Below are 18428 nucleotides of genomic sequence, written 5' to 3'. Positions count from 1 at the left end.
TGTGTTATAGAGGTGTTACAAACACATTACAAACACAACACACAGTGTTCCACTCCTGTAAAGGTGGAAGGGGCCATTCCCCCCCAAGCTTGTGTTTATCTTCATCTTCAGGCTACAGAGCTGCACATTTTTCTTCCACAGTGGTGACATTAACACAAAATCTCTCCCAACAGACATATAAACACATTCCAACTGCTATTTGTGAAAAAAAAAAACTTGCTGCACTAGATTTATACTGGATCATTTTTGCCAAAATGTCATACACAAACAAAAAGACTCAAAAATTTAAAATTAATACCAACCTCACTCTTGCAGCTGATAATTATCTCCATTTATTTCAGTTTGCAGAATTCAACACTTGTTTCAAACACAAACCATCCACTAAGATAAACTCCAGCATAGAGCGGCTGAGTGAATGTGGTCTGGACTCTGTGGAGGAGAGTCATGGTTTCAGAGACGCTGTAGAAGGACAAAATACCTGCTCTGTGATCCAGGTACACTCCTACTCTGGAGGAACGAGGACCTGAGACAGGAGTTTGGATGTTGTTGTACCAAAATGTATAACTAGTTTTCAAACAATCTAATGCCCAAGATTTATAATTTCGTCCAAATCTACATTCATTCCCCTCTCTGTTGATATTTTTGTATGTCACTGCTACATCAACTCCTATCCCATTCCACTCCATCTCCCAGTAACAACGTCCAGTCAGACTTTCTCTACTCAGGACCTGCTCATATCCAGTGAATCTGTCTGGATGATGAGAATAAGGCTGATCCTGAAAAATAAATGTTGATTTTCTGTGTCCTTCTGATAATACAAGATTTTTGTGTACTGTGTTTGGATCAAATGTGATTTCACGTGAATATTTTAAGAATTCAGCTCTGGTCTTTGGCTCTGCTGGTGGATCTGACAGTAAAACATCCACTTCAGTGACTGTCAGTGAGATGTTTGTCCATTCCTCTCTCAGAATGTCCTGTAGTTTATCTCTGACCTCTGACACAGCTGCTGTCACATCCTCAAAGTAGCTCAGAGGACGGATATTGATGCTGGATGAGTCTGTAGACTCACTGAGTGCTGACAGTGAGGGGTAGTTGTGTAGAAACTGGATGTGATCCTCTGTGTGTGAGAGCTGCTTCAGCTCAGCATCTTTCCTCTTCAGCTCAGTGATCTCCTGCTCCAGCTTCTCCTGAAGCTCTTTGACTCGACTCACTTCAGTTTCCTGCTGGGATCTGATCTGCTGCTTCACATCAGAGCTTCTTTTCTGGATGAGATGGATCAGCTCAGTGAAGATCTTCTCACTGTGCTCCACTGTTTGATCAGCAGACTGATTGATGGCCTCCACCTCCTGTTGAAGCAGCTTCACATCTTTCTCTCTGTCCTGGATTCTCTGCTGGATGTTTTGTCGACTCACCTCCAGCTCTCTCTGCCTCTCAGTCCTTTCTGCTGCAGCTGAGACTGTGTCGTGGCCTTTATGTTCATCCACAGGGCAGAGATAACAGATACTCTGCTGATCAGTACGGCAGAACATCTTCATCACCTCATCATGACGAGAGCAGATGTTCTCCTGGAGCTTCTTGGAGGGCTCCACCAGCTTGTGTTTCTTTAATGGAGCCACATCATAATGAGGCTGAAGGTGTTTCTCACAGTAAGATGCCAGACAGACCAAACAGAACTTCACTGCTTTCATTTTTCTTCCAGTGCAGACATCACAGGCCACATCTTCAGGTCCAACATAGCAGTGATCAGCAGGAGCAGCTTGGAGTCCAGTCTTCTTGAATTTCTCCACTAAAACTGATAACATGGTGTTTTTCTCCAGGACAGGTCTGTCAGGTGTGAAAGTCTGTCTGCACTGAGGGCAGCTGTAGATTTTCTTCTTTTCCTCTTCATCCCAGAAGCTTTTAATACAGTTCATGCAGTAGCTGTGTCCACAGGGAAGAGTCACCGGATCCTTCAGTAGATCCAAACAGATCGAACAAGAGAAGGTTTCTCGGTCCAGCTGAACTCCTTTCTGCGCCATTTCTCCTCTCAGTGTCAGTAACTGCGCTGTATGTGTTTCTTTTTCAAAAGGTGCCTGATGAGTCATGCAGTTCAAATTCTTGGAACTTGTACAGTGGGAATAGGAGAAAGGTGAGGGAGGTTTTCAGTTTAACTTACTGCAGGAACAAAATTGACCTGAAAGAATAAGTGTAATAAAAATGTAACACATTAACATGCAACCAAGATTTACTCACCATATAGACATAAAAAAGTACAAGGTACAAATCATTGCACAGATGAACTCTTGCAGATATTGAACTTGTTTGTGATTGAACTTGTTTTCAGGGGATACAATCTCTCAACTACAAATAAATATATATGCATATATTTTCATGCAGTTAGGTGAAAAAGAAAGTACACCTTCTTTCACATCCAGGTGTAAAATAACATATAAAAATGATTACTTGAAGTTATTGCTGCAAAAGATTGTTCTACAAGCTACTGAAACATTGGGATTCAAGCAAAAATACTTTTGTCTTACCTTTGTCTCTCATTATAGAATCCTTGAATAATACCGCGGAAAGGTCAGCTGTTTCAGAGACGTCCCCGTAACCTGGCTACTTATGGCAGGGTTGATTATGGTTTTTTGCAACTGCCTTTACAGCAGCTTTTTTTTAAAAAGGATTTCCCATATTATAACAGCAGGTAAATGAAATAAATAAACAATTTAACCAGTCTGACACGTAATAAAAATGACCTTTATTTACTCAGAGGTTGGAACATTTCTTTGTATTACTATGATTACATGTAAGATAAAAATTAACTTCATTCAACTTTGCCACTACAAAGTCCTCTTAGGCAGTGATAATGTAGTTCTGATTTTATCTGCAAGGTGTACATTGTAGATATATATATATTTTTTATATATATACATATACTGTGTTTGTATATTATAAAAACACATGCATGGGGCATGTTAAAGAAACATAATAATGGATTGGATTTATATAGCGCTTTTCAAGGCACCCAAAGCGCTTTACAATACCACTATTCATTCACTCTCACATTCACACACTGGTGGAGGCAGCTACGGTTGTAGCCACAGCTGCCCTGGGGCAGACTGACAGAAGCGAGGCTGCCATATCGCGCCATCGGCCCCTCTGGCCAACACTAGTAGGCATAGTCTCTCTTCCCAGCAGACATCTGGTGCAGAGTTAGATAATGATTATAATATTTATAAAATAAATTAAAAAATAAAATAAAATCCCAGACCCCAACTGTCTGGGCCTGGCAGAGGTGATTGAGGTGTTGTTGTAAACCCTGATGGATTTCAGTGAAATCTAAAATATTGATATTGCTGCTCTTTTGGAAAGGCTGCCATGTGTCTCTAATTCAAGAGTTGCATTTTCCAGACGCACTTGACACATCCAAACAACCTGCCAGCTGTTTACCTTCTTTATCCTCACCTTTCCCAGTCCTGATTATGTTGCAGGTTTCTTCCTGTTTTCTCACCACTGTTGCCAAGTGCTTGCTCATAGGGTACTGTTGAATCATGGGGAGTGTTCCTCTAATAGAGATATTAGACTTATTAAATGCCTTGAGATGACTCTAACTAACTAACCTAAAAAGATAAAAGCTTTTTTCAGTTTGAGCAAAAACTTGTAAGTGAAAGCAGCTTAAACTGAGCAAAGGTCTGGGGGTGCTCAATGTTGTTTCTTTTTGCTGCCCACACATGTAACCAACACTGCTCCACTATTTAGTTTTTCTCATTAGTAATGAAAAACTGTCTAAAGCAAACCCTGTGCTCCTCTGACTATGGAACTCATCACATTCTGTGGTCAAAGCTTTGAGGCTGTATTGGTTAATTTCTACCCTCTAGTGGTGAAAGCTGTTTAATACAGCTTTATTTGGTTTAAGTTTGAAACACTGACACCTGAGTCATCCTGCAGCCAGCATGCATTTTAGATGCATCTTCATATATCCTGAAATTGTTCAACTTATTCAGACATACAAACATGGCAACATTTCGCTTTGTAAAGTTGATGGTACTTTGAGTTTTTTATTTTAGATTATCATTTGGACTTTTAGTCTTTAGTTCTGCTTACTTTTGTATCCTGGGTTCTCTTTACATTTTGAGCACTGGCTTGTATTTACTTGTTTGGGGTGCAGTTTAGTAGAGCCTCCTCAGTCTACTCTTGTTTCTTGTTAAGAATTTGTCTCTCTCCCATTTGTTACATCCTGTTTTAATTTGATACACAGTTGTTTCTTGTGTCTTGCATTTGACACAAGACAAGCTTCCTTTGTCTCTTTGTTCTTGATTAATTTCAGATGTTCTTGTTTCCCAAGTGTTTCCTTTCCTCTCTCGTTAGCTGTGTATGTAATATATTGCGCCAGTTTCCGTTTGTCCTTTGGCAGAGAGTCAGTTTGTCATTTCTCTGTTTGGTCCCAAGAGTTTAGATTCTGCAGCTTTCATGGAGTTTTAACCTAATTGGTTGGTTGGTTTTACCTTGGTTTTGTCTGTGGGTCTTGGACTTCGGTAGTTTTTGCCACCCCTATTACTGACAAAATCAAAATAAAATGTATTAGAGTCAGGGTGGACATTGTTCTAGTTTTTTGTGTTTCTATTTTTTTGAAATTATTGAAACAGTCTATTTGATGAACCACCTTTCAGTTCTCACAGAAGGAAAATCACTGATATATTAATGATGGTTCAGTTACACTCAATTATTTTTGTCATGCATATCGTCAGTTCCTCTCCTTGTAATTTGGGTCTTTCCCACCAGAGAGAAGGAAACAAGGAAGCAGCACAAGGAAAGAGGAATTTAAAAAAAGGTAACAAAATAAAACATCTTCACTTTGTTGTCACAGCTCCACTGACTGTTTATCATTTTGTTACAGTCTGTCGCATTTTCTGATCTCAGATGTCAAATAAATACATAGTGTTCATGAAAACTGTTTTATTTAGGCCTACTTTTAATGAAATTTAAACACGCACTTGAGTTTTTTGATCTTTTTATTTATCACACATTAACGGTGAGGGACAGAAAGTTTGAATATGCAACCAATCGTCTTACAAAAAATCTCACAAGACTAAGAGGTGCTCCTCACACTGTGGTTTGTATATTCATGCTGTGTTGCCTCTTTAGTACATAAACAATGTAGGATAGACTCTTTCTCTGTCTATTAGATACATTTTTGAAATTGCAATTTCCCTCATGATGACTCAGTGATCCTAATTAGAGAAATGAGATAAGCCCTAAGTGTCAGAGAAAGCTGTGACTGTGAATCAGCATGACCACATACGGGACCTCCTCTAAGATGAGTGAAGCCATCATTAATCCTCCCTGTGCTTCCCCTACTGTGACAAATTAAACATACACTCAGTTTTCAGATTAAATATCTTCATGTCTAAAGCTGAGACAGTAATTTTGATACCTTCTGCAAGTTGTGATAACATATGCATGAAACATAAAGGTAAAGCAGGTACAGGTAAAATTCAAATCCAAATTTTAATAATAAACTACATATTAAAGATTATTTGGTTCCCTTGTGATTGTCAACTGATTCGATGGAATTGTGGGTAATGTAGTTGGAAGAATTGTTTCAGCACTGAAGTTTGATTCATGTGTTATGAGCTGAGTAGCAGCAGCAGTGGTTTTTCAACCAAATCTATTCGTCCTTTTCTTCCCAGATATCCAGCCTGGGATCCTGGAGCCTGTCCTGGAAGCAACTAAATCCTGTCAGTTATGATACTAACAGCAGGTGATAGGAAGTTTTCCTGCCCACTATACAAACTCACTGGTAAAATACAGTCTTTGCTACAATAACACCTGTGTTCAGTTAACATTTACTCCTAAACTACAATTTAAAAAGTGAATTTTTATACTTAGATTACTTTTTAAGTCCCAACTTTGAATCTTGTTTCAAAGTCTGGGGAACTCTAATGCGACTACTTTTAGCACTTGCAGATATGTATTTATTAAATGCTTTTAATCACACACTGTAATTTAGCTGTATGCATATGTAAAGATATTAATGTGCATAAAAAGACAATAAATATTAGTGTTAAAGTGTGATCAAAACATAAAATATTAAAAAGAAATTCACAATTTAAACTAATGACCTCCTTTCCCCATAAGGCCCCAAAATGTGTCTGAGAGGATTTAACTGCATAGACCTCGAGATGGTTTATAAAAAGGTATAAATCTTAATATGACGTTTGTTGTATTTTGTGAATAATCACTCCTTTATTTGTTATGCAACAATACAAAATGATTTACAGGCATAAAAGAATTTCACAAATACATAAATAAACACAAAAATATCGTTATTTGCTTAGAACTAAATAACAGCAGGTGATGAATGAAATATTAAGTGTTTATATGATGCTCATCAATCCTAAATTTTGACCTCATATACCATTCAGCTGTTTTAAAAAGCCACAACTGATGAAAAATCAAGAGCAGAAGATTTGTCATCAACCAGTCACCTGCCTGTCATGCTGGGACCACACCACACAATATCTTTGTGTTTAAAGGGAACCTGAAATGCTACACACGAAAAGGCTAATTTATACTATTGAGCCTTGTTCTCAAAAACAGACATAGATGTAAAATTATCCTTGAATTTTGCTGGAAGTTATAGTTTTAAAAACATGTTTAGCTCCATCTTCTGTCAGTGCAGAACGTGACGTCATGTGATCGGTTGGTTGATTGCGGCCAATAGACTTAAATTAGTTTATGTTAGCTAACTAGTGACAGAATCGATAACTCAGAGGAAAAGTAATGATACTAAAACTAAAAATCAATCTAAGAGGATCACTTCTATGCTGCCTCTGACTACAACAATGAGCTTCATGTTAAAACCAAGAATATACTGTCCACTTTCACTGTATGTCTCTTTAGCAGGACGTGGCTGGTCGCTGTTTGGCTAGCTGCTCTCAGACAGGAAAATCCACCTGTTAATGTTCGAGTTTGTAAAGCACTTTCTAAATGAGGACTGTGTGGAGGAGAGCCTGTTTGAGACAGGTGACAGGTGCTTTCACCGGGCTGACATAAACTGGTTTTTCCTCCTCTGGCCAAGTTTACTGAGCAGCGCAATCAGCTGATGCATTCAGCACTTTTTATGTCATAAGATAATCTTTCTCTTCTTGAGCACATCCAGACAGTTTACAACATAATGGCCCATTTTTCCTGTGGACATGCTGATGAGTGTTAGGGTTTCTAATACCCTTTGGTAAAAAAAAATAAATACCTGTTATGTTTTTGGTCTGATACTCATGTAGTAACCTGTTATGTAGTAAACTGGTTGTGTTTCGTTAAAGAGAGAAATTTTTTGTGTTGCATAAAATAGTGCTGATGGCATCTTGCCAATATCTGCTTTGCAAGCTGATGTCACGGCTCAGTACACCCGACCTGGTGAGGAACAGGCTCTGCTCCACACAGTCCTCATTTACAAAGTGCTTTACAAATCCAAACATTACGACTAACAGATTAATTTTCCTGTTTGGTGCAGCTAGCCAAACAGCAGCCAGCCACTTCCTGCAAAAGAGACACACAGTGAAAGTGGACAGTATATCCTCAGTTTGTTAACATAAAACTCATTGTTGCAGTCAGGGGCAGCAAAGAAGTGATCTCGTTAGAATGATTTTTAGTTTTAGTATCATTACTTTTCCTCTGAGCTATCGATTCTGTCACAAGTTAGCTAATATAAACTAATATAAGTCTATTAGTAACGAACTAACCACATAACGTCATGTTCTGTACTGACAGAAGATGACGCCAAACATGTTTTTAAAACTTTAACTTTAAGCACTTGTTTCTTAAATCCTGCTTCACAGACAGTTTTACATCTATGTCTGTTTTTAGAGCAGGGCTCAATAGTGTAGATTAGCCTTTATTTGTGTAGCATTTCATGCTTCTTTAAATAAAGCCGACTTAATCCTTGCTGTGACTTGACTCATAGGCGTAATTAAATGTCTAATTTCTCTCAGCTCTATGTGAAGGACCAACCCAAGGAGTAGTAGTGGAGTAGTATGTCACAAGATTTGAGTCTTATGGGAAGTCAGCATTTGTACTGTATTAGTTTGTACTACACTAGTTTTGCACACTTGCCACATAGCGACACTGTAACCTAAAAACTACGCCTAAGTCAATTCAGTGTTAATTTGAAAGTCATATAAAGCCTTATAAACGTGAGTGACCAGCCTCCACCTGACTGATAGCAAATAATAAAAGTATAAATTTAAAAAATCCATACGCCTGTTTTCAGATGAGCCTGGATCTTTCATTAGTTACTGAAATCATCTTAGAGGCCTCAGTTTGGTCAGCCATTATTAGGGTATATGGTGTGGTCTCAGCTTTGGGCTACTCTGGTTCGATTTAAAAAAAAGACAGCACTATCTGATCAGTTCTGTAGATGTTTGCTTAACAGGAAGAAGCTAAATTGAAACTCTGTGTTCTCACAGCTCTATAAAGTTGCCTCCCCTCCACATGTCCTCTGGAAACCACACCTCACCATCTGCTTTCAAACTTTTCATCCGTCAGTGGCGTTTAAGGAGTTTGGACAAGAAGCCAGAAGAGGCGGGACTGTCGGTCTGCACCTCTTCTTTGGCTTTGGCCTTCTCTCCGAGGCCAAGCTCTCCCTCCAATTGCTCCAACTCTGACTGGTCCAGCAGCTCAAAGTCCTCCACCTCGCTGTCCGACTCCTCGGTCAGCTCCAGCAGCCTGCTCGATTCTGTGAGTCCCGCCCGCTTGGGGTCTTCAGTTGGCGTCATGAAGCTGACTGCTGCTTCTATTCTCTCCTGGATGGCAGCTGTGACTGCAGCGGTGATAACTTCACCTGCCATCTGGTTGACCAAATCGAGGGCATTGGTGGACTGGTCTTGAGGTTCGTGCTTGGATTTGATTGGATCCTGGAGCCGAGTTGGAGGTGAAGCAAGGCCGAGGCTGAGGTCGTCGTCGTCGTCGCCATTGGTGGTCATGCCATTATCAAGTGAAGGGAATTCAGGTAGGCCACCAATGAACGGTTCTTCTCTGTCAAAGTCTGATCAAAGTGGCCCCGACACAAAAAGGAAGAAACACCAGTTACCTAAATATGTGAGACACAAAGTAGCTCTCGGCGTCAGTCAGAAGAGCGTCAAATGAAACTTACCCTCTGAGTTCTCAGTCTGTGGTGTGTGTCCCTCTGACAGGTTGAAAGTACCATTGTCTGTCCATGTGACATCTGACACCTCTGTGTCCGAGACAGACATCTCTTTACACACTGTGGAGTCGAGCTGGGGGAGAGAGACACACGCAGACGTCAGATTTTATAGTGCAAACCCAGATCTGAGCTGGTAATTGGTTGACTCAGACAAAGTGGTGACATCCGGGACTAAAAGATGAAGCCGCATAACAACTAAGTGCATGAAACTGCAGAATCCTGAAGTCACTTGAGGCTTACAAGGCATACAACACATTCTTTCTGCATTGCATTCATTATATTTGCACAGCGATTTGAACGCTCTAATAGTGAGCGTGACAGGGAAGTGCACTCAGTGAATTCAACCAGCAGCTCAGTGTTTGGCATGAGGAGAAAAACTTTAAAGCATTTCTTGCCATTGGATTTGTCCCATGCTGATGGTGATGTGGATCATGTGTATTGAATTTTACTAGCTTTAACTGGATGCTATCAGTCAACAGAGGCATAATTACGTTAAGATGAGAAGATGATTAGCCAACCTTTGGAAACATAGAGGAGAGGTCTGACTCAATGCCTTCTTTCTCATTCTGAGCCTGGAGGAGTCGCTTTTCTAAAAGAAAAAAAAAAGAAAAACATGGATAAGACTGATTTAGTTCTCTGGCAAAATACTGGATAAAAAAGGTAAACTGATTTTTACATGATAACAAATCTTTTTAATGTTTACTTGCTATTTAAATAAGCATTTTTATAAAAAATCTACTCCACATTCAGTGTACATTTCTACAATAGTTCCTACATGCTATGTAGCATTTCACAATAATGTCAAATCTAGGTCAAGCCGTGACCTTAATGTTAATTTACCTGCACACTTAACTTTGGGTCAAATGAAAAAACAGTCTTAATGAACTGCAGAGCAGAAACGACAGACCCTTACATTATGCTTGTTATGTGTTGTTGAGATATATGGCTCATATTGCATATGCCAAAGGAGACTTTTACGAGTTGCAACAAAACTTCAGTTAAAGTTTTTAAAGATTTGTTCTGGTTAGGTCTACATAATAGAAAAATAAAGGTCATATAGGTTTGCAGCAGTTTGGCAGGTAGTTGTCTTAAAAAAAAACACATGGTGAGTCACTTCCTGATCTCATGTCCTTGTTTGGATAATGAGTAAAAACAAATTGCATGATATTTACCGTGGTTCTCTTTGATTTTCTGAAAAAACTCGCCGATGCCAAAGTCCAGCTTCTGCAGAACTGGCTCCAGCCACGAGCTGATGTCATGAGATGAAATCAGAGGCCACAGAAAGACACCCAACACTTCACAGAGGAAGAAAAACAATGTCAGCTTATTTTGCAGAATAAAATGTGTACAGCAAGCTCAAATTCAGCATGCGATATTCATCATATGTGCTGTTTAACTTCTGCTGTCCTTGGGATTCCCATCTACTTGTTTGCTATTCAACTATGGACCATTTTTGGCCCGAGGACAACACAAGGGTTACCTCTCGGAAACCAGACAAAAAATGTGATTCAAATGTGTTTTTCAGTTGATAACTTGACCTTTTGTTGAGCAAATCTTTGAGGACTCACCTAGAATATACGAGATAACGATCCCTGGAATGTAGCGTCCTAAGACAGCAAAGAAAGTGCACACACTGCAAACCAGCAGGCAAAACTAAAACAGAGAGGCAAAAACAAAGAACTTTTTGCTGTCAGTTACAAACTAAACTCCCCCTCAACAATAAACTGTTTTAGTATTTCTGGTTTTACAGATATGCAAAATCCCTCCAAGCTTCAGCTTCAGACACAAATTACAGACAGTGAAGTTATAAAGCAAACAGGTATTTTCCAACAATGCTGAATGGTAGAATTGTTTTATACAGATTTCAATAATTTATTAACTAATTGTTATACTAAATATATATATATATACAGTATACATATATGCTTTGTTCATGACATACATCAGGTATGTTGTCTCTGCCTCACCTTGCCTGGGTTTTGCTTTTTGAAAGCTGATGTCTCTTGCAGGAAGAGTCTGAGGGAGTCAGTAAGCTGAGGTCCAACCCCAGTCCGGCTGTCCTGGCCTGAATCAATGATCTCCCAGCTATAAAGAGACAAAGACAGAGGAATGTTAATTAAATTGAAGATAACACTCCTGACTGTGCTTGAAACAATGGGCCTCTAAAATGTAAATTTGGAGGTCTAATGATGCTGCTACTCTAATAGCCTCCATAATTTAGACATGAAAGGCTAAAATTGTCGTGGTCGTGGGTCTGTTGCCCAGAGTTCTGTGTTTTTTAAGTTTTCTAGTTCTGTTGCATTTCTTGCTTTAGTCTGTTTTCATAGTCCCCTCCAATAAATTGACTGGACTAGATCATGCTGACACACTTTACGGTGACTCCGCATTAAAAATAGGACCAGCATTTGACAAACTAAGAAGGGGATTACATTGCTGTCAGAGGCTTGAAATTCTGCTTCGTTGAGGGTCATTAATAAATTTTAGTCCAAGTAAAAAGCCACTCCAATGCAAATGCCATTGTTTAAATTAGGAAGCCTACAATAACATTGGCACGATGACTGTGCAGACAGGTGTGGGATGGGAATAGGGATGTGAAACTGGTTTCCATGCTGTGGCACTGCTGGGAATTCTGGGCCACCTGATGATTTATAAAACTTTCCGCTCCAGGATGGGAGTTCCCGAACATCACCTCCTATTTAAGCTCCACTATCAGCCTCTCGTGTTCTCGTCAGATATAAAACAGCTATGAAAGGCACAGGTGTGGCTCGTGTGTAGGTCATGTGTGATAAATAGATATGAGTATGAGGCAGCTAAAGTCATCTTTCCTCTCTTAGCTACTTTCAATTCCCCAGGCTGTAATGCAACGTAATATTAGTAAAGCTAAAATGTGATAAATGAGCATTTACTAGTGTATAATGTAACACCAGAAACATCTATCACCAGGACAGTGATTCTGGAAAGGTCACCTCTGAATGGCTCAAAGAACAAAGAAAAAGATTTTGTAATGGCCTAGTCAAGATCTGGACTTAAATCAGATTGATGTGCTTTCTCACGACCTCAAACAGGAAGCAAAATACTACTTCTAGAGCTGTTTAGCCTACTATCTTCTCGTGAATATGATGGAAATAAATAGCAAAAATTTGCAGAAAGAAAAGCATAAATCTGGACCCAGTTATTACAAAAATCTCAAACTCAGTGTGAGCAGTCTCTTACACTAAAATATACCTATGAAATGTGATCACTCTGCAGAAGAAAGCCTCAGTCTACCCTGCACCTTTGTCTCGTCGTTGTCAAAGTTTATTCTGGTCTCCTTTTTGGTTTACTTCTTGTTTTATTTTAAAGGTTAGGTCTTCATATTTCTTTCTGTGTCTGCTTCCTTCCTTTGGTATTTGCCCTGTCCTCTTTAGTGTTTGATTAAATTCACCTGTAGCTTGTTACCTTTGTTTTCCTGCTGTCTATTTAGCCTACTGACTCATTTCCCAGATTGTTGTTATTGTTATTGTTTATCCAACCTAAAATAAACAAGAGCATTTCAAATTCAAACATGAATGCATAGTGTACTAAGAGAAATTTCTACTGTTGTTCAGACCAAATTAATCTGTCATTGTCAGTGTAAAAGCTGGAAATGTCTCAACCATGTTCCTCATATTAAATATCCCACTTTATCCAGCTGAGGATGGAAACTACATGTCCTGTGGTTGCAGCTGTCCTGGTGGAAACAGCTGGTGGGAAATGGTGATGGGGCTCAAGTTACTACAGCAGCTAGACAGGTTTCCACCAGTTAACCAACAAATATCAAAATACTGACAGTTTTGTAGACTGTGTTACATTTTACACAGAACCTAACTCTTTTCTGAGTCTGATTTAACTCCAGTGAATGATTGATGCAGTAAACAGTGTGGAAGGGGAAGCTTAACAAATACAAGTAGGATCACTACTGTAGCCCAGTGGCTCTGCAGCGTTTGGCAGCTTAAGGCCACGTTTACCTCCAATGACTTACGCTGAAAGTCTGTCACTAATAATATGAGCTTGTTCTTTCTTTCTGAGTGCAACTTGATACAAATTTACCAGCACATGCTGATAAAGGGACTGGACATTTGTAAAAGAAAAAAATTACTTCCAGCACGGTGTGACTTAATGTGGTATTTCTGACGTATCCCAGATTTATCCCTATTCTTGGCAGGTCTTTAGGAAAAGCTTATTCAGCCTAAGTATTGCATATTAGCATTTGCTGGCAGCTGCTAATACTGGAAACGATCTTCACCAAGGTTGGTTTTCTTCTTTCCTTGCACAGCTTTTAACTCCATATTCACAGTTTCACTGTCTCACAAACAGAGCATTAAACTAACTAAACTTGACTACTAAGGTGATTTAACTGATACCATCCTATGCATGCAACCGGTAAATCTCATATGGAGAAAAGTTGTTTACAGTTGCTGCACTTCTGCAAGCCACTTTGCAGCCCATCTTCTGCCCAGAACCTCATTTTTTTGCTTACTAACACAATCAGTGCCATGTCTGCAGTCATCTCCATTATTCTTTCATCCTTGACCAGCATTAAAGATGGACTCCACCAATTCGTTGTTATTTTTACTTTTATTACACTGTCCGACCCAACACAGATCATTTGCATTGACTCAAAATGATAATCCAAATTGTCTGTATAAATTTGTAATCTGCTACGATCCAAAAACGCCCTGTATTTGTGTTGAAAAAGAGAAACTGTTTTAGTTCAGCCATAGAAATTAAACAGTCAGAACTTATCAGTTAAACTTCCACTTTATCTGCAGCTCAGTCCAATTCTCCCTCCCCACAATCATGCTTCAGTTTGGCACCTAGGCCACGAGAAGCGAGAGTATCTCTTTTACATCCACCTGACCCACACACCCAGTCTTGTCTCACATAACCCTGATGACGAAAACTCAACCTGCTGATCCCCTCTCGACTTCCAGCGCCCTGTAGGAGTTTGCTTTCCAGGCAAGATGGTGTGCTGAACATGTGACAGTAAAATTGCAAAGCAATTATAGCAACATGGATGGGCTGACAAGGTAAGAATTTATCCATTCCACGAAAGCCAGACATCTCCCTAAAAAGACATGCATATAATAATAATATTTGCATCAGCTGGGAAATGAATGCACATTCAGCAGATGTTTTGACCTACTTTGATCTTGACTTTTCTGGTGGGGGTCACCAGACAGACAAACTTTCTGCTCAGGAGACTTTCTTGATTCTGTTGTTGCATTAAGGCTGAAGAAGGGAAGCTAGGTGTGATTTTTCCTGACTAAATTCCTTCTAAATACATGCTAAAATCTTGAAATCTGTTCATTAACACTTGTTAACACTACCCATTATATTAACCTCATCATCTTCATTGCAATCATGACACAAGAAGTGAAGGAACAAACCAAAACGCTTTCAAAGAAATGTTAAAATCTACCCATTTCTCTGAGCAGAGTAACACACTTTTCACGTTAAAAAGTAAGCTGGTGGCAAGTAGCCATCTTTCATCCTCATTTGTATACTGACAGGCGACCTTAATAAAATTGTTCGATTTTTATCAAGATGACCAATCAGACTTGTCTATGCAGACATTGCACTAGAGTTTACCAACAACCCATACTCCTTGAGGCAGCCTTGGAGCCCAAGCAGACTTGGAAAATGTGTGATTGGATCGGCAACTGCCCCCATTCACGTCCACAACCGAGTGGACCAACCAACCAACAGCAATGATGTCAGTAAACACACCACAAAATCTCAATGGGAATGGAAAAAAACACATTTCAAGACATTGACCCAGCCTTCAACTCCCCCAAAAATTATCAGATCAAAAGTATGAATATTGGGTTTATGTTTACACTTCTTGGTAGCCTCTATCTGCAAGATTTTCCAGTGAATATCACCAGTTTCTGGCTTTAGATTTAACCAAAAAGTGTTTGCACAACTTAAAGTAGTAGTCAACCTTCAACATGTGCATTCTCAAAACTCCTGCCCCATGCTCTCTGGATACTTGTTGAGAAAAGACTATATCATGTTTCATTGCCCCAGACTCTTACACACCACCACTGAGCACTGTTATCCACTGGTGGGTCACTATTAGTCACATGTATGAAGGATTCAGGCAATAGTCCAATAGAAACTAAAAGGCTCTGAAACAACAGAACACGGAAAAAGCGGCACATCTGAGCCTCTAACAAGCCCAGTGACTGCAGTTTAAAAATAGAAAGACAAACAATGCAAAGAATGGCGGCAAAAACATCTCAGCTCTTCACTTGTGTCTGCCCCCCCGTTTATGTGGGTGTTTACCACAGAAAACCTGACTCTGACGCAACTAATACCTGATTATGTTCTGCGTAGAGACACACAGGTAAAAAGACTGATATTAACAGAGCGAGAAATCAGAATTCCAGCTGATGGAGTTTACATTTAATGCCTTCGTGAAAGAGCAGTCTGCATGTGTCTGCGTATGAAGCCAAAACAAGCAAGTTATATAAGAAACCAGTGGAACAGACAGACATGGCCCAATGACACAACTTTTCAAAGTTCATCTGTTCTGTGGTGCTTCTTTATTCAGACTGACATCAAGAGTTGAATGTATTATAAATTTAATAATTTTAGTATGATCTAACTTTACGTTGAGATTCTTTAGTAAGTTCAGGTCACCCTCCCAACCCCCCAAAAATAAAAGTTTTCAGTTTTTCTTTAAAGTACTTGAGTTTGTTCAGTTAAAAGTGCTACATCATCTCCTTCATTTCTGCCAAAAAAATCAGTAAATCTCAGATCCATGCGTTTTCAAGCCTACAATAAAGGGACAAATACAACTAAAATTGTCCAAATATCTGCATGTTTCCAACTGTAAAAACAGCTAAATTCTTTCTACTGGATCTGGATTAGCAGACCAGACAAGTCATTGCTCCTTAAATCTATTCTGGCTTCCTCTCCAGGACACAAATTTGTACCTCAATCCTGCCCCATGGTCTTCAGGAGACATCTCAAGGTCTTCAGGCACCTTCAGAGGGCTAAATGGTGCAAATAAAACAGCCAGGTAAAAACTGGATCACGGATAATGGTAGAAAAAAAGAAACACCTAATTTAAATGTTTTCCAGTTGTTACAAAATGCAAACCTAGGCTTGAGGTAAGCTCAGCTTTTAAGTGTGACACACTGCACGAGAGCAGCTTCTGTTTATCCTCAATGAAGCCCCGCTTGGAGTATTTCAAGTGACCCCGTCTAAAAATAACCGAGTCACACTACATTCCATCCGGCAGCCATCAGGAGTACAGAGGGATGGGGTTGGGCTAGGTTGGGCTGGTTTGGGTGCAGTTGGGTGGGGTGGGGGGCAACAACAACAGCCTGTATCAACAACACCGATCCAACAACAACGGTCTCCTAAACACACCTGCTCATGTTTCAGTGACATGCATTGGACAAACAGAGGAGAAGAAACACAATGTTGTCTGCGTGTTGATCGATGCTGTCAAAACTTTTAGCTCAAGGGAAAGTTTGACGCTTGTCATGCCCTTTTCCTTTCAGCATTGTGCGGGCCTCGACCCCAATTCGCTGTCACTTACGGACAAACAGTTTCCACCCTTTTGTATTTGTCTGGGTGTTTAAACCAAGAGGCAAAATCCAGGAGTCAAAAGAAGCTCGAAAGACGAGACGTTACTGTAGAAACGTGTTTATGGTGTAGTACAAAAAAATAATTTTGACCGATTTATTATAGCTTTGACTGATGAGGTGTAGCTGTCAGCCAGCTTCACCTGAACTGGACTTCTTAACCGTGTTTGTGCTATTTGTACCTTTTGGAGTATTTTTATGGAATTATCATAAAAATAATATGCTTACTTTGTAGTATAGACAAAAACAGAGAGATGCCAACAGGTAAAGGTTATCCAGGTACAGTTTTGGCAACAACGTTTGTTAATTTTCTTCTTAAAAACATTCAACTTGGTAAACTACTTTTAAGACGAAAAGCAACAAAGTCTGGATGTAATCACTGTTATTCTTTATGTATGACTTAATCACATCACTTGACTGTGATGAAACACTCATAGTTGGTTTATTGTGCTGTTTATACTCCAGCGGACCCCAGGTCCAATCAGAGCGTGCACTCTGAAACACACCCACTCCATCCCAAGTGATCTGATTGGTTCAAGTGCTTCCAGTCAGTCTGAATCTGTTCCGGCGGTGTGGAGACAGCTGAGTCACTCACACACACACATGCACAGTAAGTAATTAGGCACACATTGCACTCAGGTTTCACAACTCTTAAGAAACTTTGCAGTTGTTGTGGGAACACAGAGTAACTCAGCACTGAGTCTTTCCTCGAAGCCAACGCCACAAACACAAATTGTATGAGTCGCATGACGTTCGTCTACATCTGTAAGCACCATCATTTAAACACACAAATGGCACTGACATGATGCTTGACCAACAGTTCTTTCACTTTCCCAATAACAGTTTTATTGCATTTGGCATTTGTTTACATCCTGTAACTCTTGACTCCACAAATCCACAAAGCTGGAATAATTTATAACACCTGTGTATGTGCTGGGCTTTTTTGATCACTGGATAGTTCTCATATTTATATAATGATAAACCTGAGAAACAATCACAGTTATCTCTCTGTTTTGGTTCTATGTTCTGCTGTGTGGCTCAGCCTGACTTGTGTTATTGAGCTTCCAGGTGCAGCAGGAAGCAGGTTTTACCAAATAAGCTATTACACCCACTAAGCACCAAACAGCAGACGGGCACACGTAAATGTCAGCTGTTAAAGTAAACAGCAACAACAGCTTCAACTCTTCTGGGAAGGCTTTCCACAAGGTTTAGGAGTGTTTATGGGAGTTTTTCTTCCAGAAGCACATTTGTGAGGTCAGATACTGATGTTCAACCTGCCCTTCTCACAGTCTCTGCTCTAATTCATCTAAAGGCATTCTATCAGGTTGAGGTCAGGACCCTGTGGAGGCCAGTTACGGTTTCCCACACCAAACTCGCTCATCCATGTCTTTTTTGACATGTTGGAACAGGAAGAGGCCATCGCCAAATTGTCCAAATCGTCTTGGTATGCTGAAGAGTTTCTTCCACTGGAAATAAGGGGGCGAGTCCAACTCCTGAAGAACCACCCGACAACACTCTCCTGGTAACCTCCAACCCCAGATTCATCCTTTACATTGCCAGAAGGAGAAGCATGAATTGTGACTCCAGAAAGCACATCTGCACTGCTCTAGAGCCCAGTGGTGGCATGCTTT

At 39.9% G+C, this 18428-nt stretch overlaps 2 protein-coding genes across 2 annotated transcripts in view; both read right to left on the bottom strand.

Annotated features, from left to right (window-relative positions):
- Nucleotides 1-332: 332 nt before the first annotated feature.
- Nucleotides 333-2329, bottom strand: LOC113010233 (E3 ubiquitin/ISG15 ligase TRIM25-like). Its single transcript, XM_026149218.1, has one exon. It carries the CDS (start codon nucleotides 2082-2084, stop codon nucleotides 333-335), a length of 1752 nt encoding a protein of 583 aa, XP_026005003.1. The 5' UTR covers nucleotides 2085-2329.
- Nucleotides 2330-3113: 784 nt separating this feature from the next.
- Nucleotides 3114-18428, bottom strand: part of retreg1 (reticulophagy regulator 1) — a 28076-nt gene continuing 12761 nt past the window's right edge. The window contains exons 4-9 of the mRNA XM_026149284.1: nucleotides 11149-11266; nucleotides 10750-10834; nucleotides 10354-10476; nucleotides 9700-9770; nucleotides 9131-9254; nucleotides 3114-9022 (exon numbers count right to left, since the gene is read on the bottom strand). Coding sequence (XP_026005069.1) covers nucleotides 8520-9022; nucleotides 9131-9254; nucleotides 9700-9770; nucleotides 10354-10476; nucleotides 10750-10834; nucleotides 11149-11266 — 1024 coding nt within the window. The 3' untranslated portion in view covers nucleotides 3114-8519. The remainder of the gene's footprint in view (nucleotides 9023-9130; nucleotides 9255-9699; nucleotides 9771-10353; nucleotides 10477-10749; nucleotides 10835-11148; nucleotides 11267-18428) is intronic.

This window comes from Astatotilapia calliptera, chromosome 18, assembly GCF_900246225.1.
Source record: "Astatotilapia calliptera chromosome 18, fAstCal1.2, whole genome shotgun sequence".
Classification (NCBI taxonomy): domain Eukaryota; kingdom Metazoa; phylum Chordata; class Actinopteri; order Cichliformes; family Cichlidae; genus Astatotilapia; species Astatotilapia calliptera.
This window is presented reverse-complemented; position numbering and strand designations above follow the sequence as displayed.